The sequence below is a fragment of the Trypanosoma theileri genome (genome assembly GCF_002087225.1).
Source record: "Trypanosoma theileri isolate Edinburgh chromosome Unknown TM35_Tth_5_V1, whole genome shotgun sequence".
Taxonomy (NCBI): domain Eukaryota; phylum Euglenozoa; class Kinetoplastea; order Trypanosomatida; family Trypanosomatidae; genus Trypanosoma; species Trypanosoma theileri.
The window spans coordinates 981,838-984,055 of NW_021639847.1; the positions used below are offsets into that span (position 1 = coordinate 981,838).

At 57.1% G+C, this 2,218-nt stretch overlaps 3 protein-coding genes across 3 annotated transcripts; 1 reads left to right on the forward strand and 2 right to left on the reverse strand.

Moving 5' to 3' along the window:
- Nucleotides 1–124: 124 nt before the first annotated feature.
- TM35_000054720 (uncharacterized protein) lies at nt 125–454 on the reverse strand (the record flags this gene model as incomplete). The annotated part of the gene is made up of 1 exon (XM_029023127.1): nt 125–454. The coding sequence occupies one exon, from the start codon at nt 452–454 to the stop codon at nt 125–127; it is 330 nt and encodes a 109-aa protein (XP_028885942.1).
- Nucleotides 455–830: 376 nt separating this feature from the next.
- TM35_000054730 (uncharacterized protein) lies at nt 831–1,190 on the reverse strand (the record flags this gene model as incomplete). The annotated part of the gene is made up of 1 exon (XM_029023128.1): nt 831–1,190. The coding sequence occupies one exon, from the start codon at nt 1,188–1,190 to the stop codon at nt 831–833; it is 360 nt and encodes a 119-aa protein (XP_028885943.1).
- Nucleotides 1,191–1,236: 46 nt separating this feature from the next.
- On the forward strand, nt 1,237–2,217 carry TM35_000054740 (TATE DNA Transposon; the record flags this gene model as incomplete). Its single annotated transcript, XM_029023129.1, has 1 exon — nt 1,237–2,217. A coding segment is annotated over one exon (981 nt), but the record flags the coding sequence as incomplete, so codon positions are not given.
- Between the last annotated feature and the right edge of the window lies 1 nt (nt 2,218).

Sequence of the window (2,218 nt, forward strand, 5' to 3'; positions counted from 1 at the left end):
GGCGCCCCACCGCCCACCCCCACCACAACAATGGGTGAGGTATGTTTGGATTTCCTGAATGCATTAAAGCGCTGGCCTGGCAACCGCGGGAAGGCAGCCGTCATTGCCAAAGGCGGGAAATGGGTCACCCCAGAGCCGAGGCACCTACCCCAAGATGTTGGCAAAAAAAAAGTTGAGGAGGGTACGGCACCCCGGGTTCCAGCGCCATCACTGACCGCCGTACTAACGAGGCCCGTGGCCGCTTAACTTCACAAATCGGACGGGATATGTTGCATTCGGCCAAGTATGGTCGTACCCAACACCACCGCAGTTGAACACATTTTGTTCTTGGTGGTGTTCCCGGGGCTCCCCTCCCAGCCCCACCCCCCAGGGGTGAATTTTCAGTTTTGCGAGTGCCGTGCGTTTCCAGCCTCCGTGCTCTACTGGGCCTCGTTACGGCGGTATTGGGGCACATTTTCGCACACAAGCTAACCCTTGCAGGTGTTGGGTTGTTCCGGTGTTTTGGGTTGTGCCGGCCTGGTGGCGTCGCCGCCGCCGTCTGTCACAACTTTGGCCGGCTGGTGGTGCCGGGGTGGGGTGGCGGTTTTCTGGTCGAAGCAAGCGGCCCCTACAATAGTTGCGCCTCCGCTATTTTGGTGTTCTATTAGTTGTTATTCTTCTTTTGGTCGTTCGTAGCCTCTGTGTCGTTGTGCTGCTCCGCCTTGGTGGGGTCAGGCGGTGTCCCAGGCCGTCCCGAACTTGTCCGTGTGACGGGGCCGGGCTCCCACCCCCATATTTTTGGGGAGTGTCGGACGCGCCGGCCGGGGGTTTGCCGTCACGATTTGTGTTTTCTACTTGTGCCGCGGGTGGTTACGCTTTTGTTTGCGGCGCCGCCCTTGCCCTCCGCGAGCCGAGTTCCTAGGCAACAAGGCTCCGAATGCCCGCGAACTTGGACTCAACGACGTCACGTTGTACGCCGAGATATTGCGAGCAGAAGGAAAGGAATTTCCGCCCCATGTGGTTGATACGATCAACGGAACTATCCAAGACACTGCGGTTTGGCCACTCCATTTGAAAGACACCACGCCACTCAATATTGAGGCCGTCCGCAGAATGCCCACAGCGCATACAGCCACCAAAGACTTCCTGGAGCGCGCACTGCGCTTCATGACGGCCAACCTTTTCGACGGCCTGCTCACATCTCGCACCATAAAGAAGACACAGCTCGCGATGACCGACATACAGAGAGCAGTCGAGATGGGCAAGTTTGAACTCGTACCGAACGTTGTTGTTGCCCCCCACTACTCCTTTTCACCGGACACAATCGCGCAGCTACAGACGGAAAGCAGGGACCCTGCACCCACCGACCGCCATGACATCAGCATAACCGCACAAAATCATACGACACCCGGACATCGTGACGACGCTCACCCTGAGCATCGCAACAATGGTCGTCTCCCGGTGGGTTTCCACGGCGTGAATGTGTTCACGGTCGCCGAGATGAAAGGACGACGACGCCTCATCACCGAGCCCCACCTCAACGGCGTGATCTCCAAGGCGGAGATACCTCGGTGTGAGTACCCTTCGCGCCTTGAAAGACGGCAGAAGCTGCGCTACGCACGATACATGCTTCAGATTGATTTTGAGGCGTTTTACGATTCCATTCCATTGATGGAGGAAGGGCTGCGCAACAAGTTCGTATTTCGGGCGCGAGATGGCGCACTCTACCGACTTCGCACGCTACCGACCGGAGCACGATGGAGCGTCGCGGTTGGACAGGCGGTGACATGGACAATTGTCGACATTGACACGCGGTGTGTCATACTCACCATGATCGACAATATCCTGATTGCCGCGCCAGCGGGAGAGGAGACAGAGTTTGTGCGTACGGTGCGGCAGATCGTGGACCGTATGGAGGTTGCAAACCTATGCACGTCCCCCAGTCGTGAAGAACTACGTTCGTGGACAGACAGCGTGATGTTGGCAGAAGCTACCAAGACAACTGTTTTCCTTGGTGAGGAGTTTACTTGGTTGGAGGGTGAGCGAAAGGTGCGAAACTCGATTAAGACGGTGTCAAAACTGAAGCTGGGCCTGGTGCGACAACCGCACCGGACGTTTACATGCAGAGAATTTGCATCAAACGTGTCCCTCATTCTGTATGCTTTGCATACCACAAGGTTGAACCCCGCTTCGGCGTTTAACCTGTTGCGCGCGTACCGCGGCGTATACCGTCAGGTGG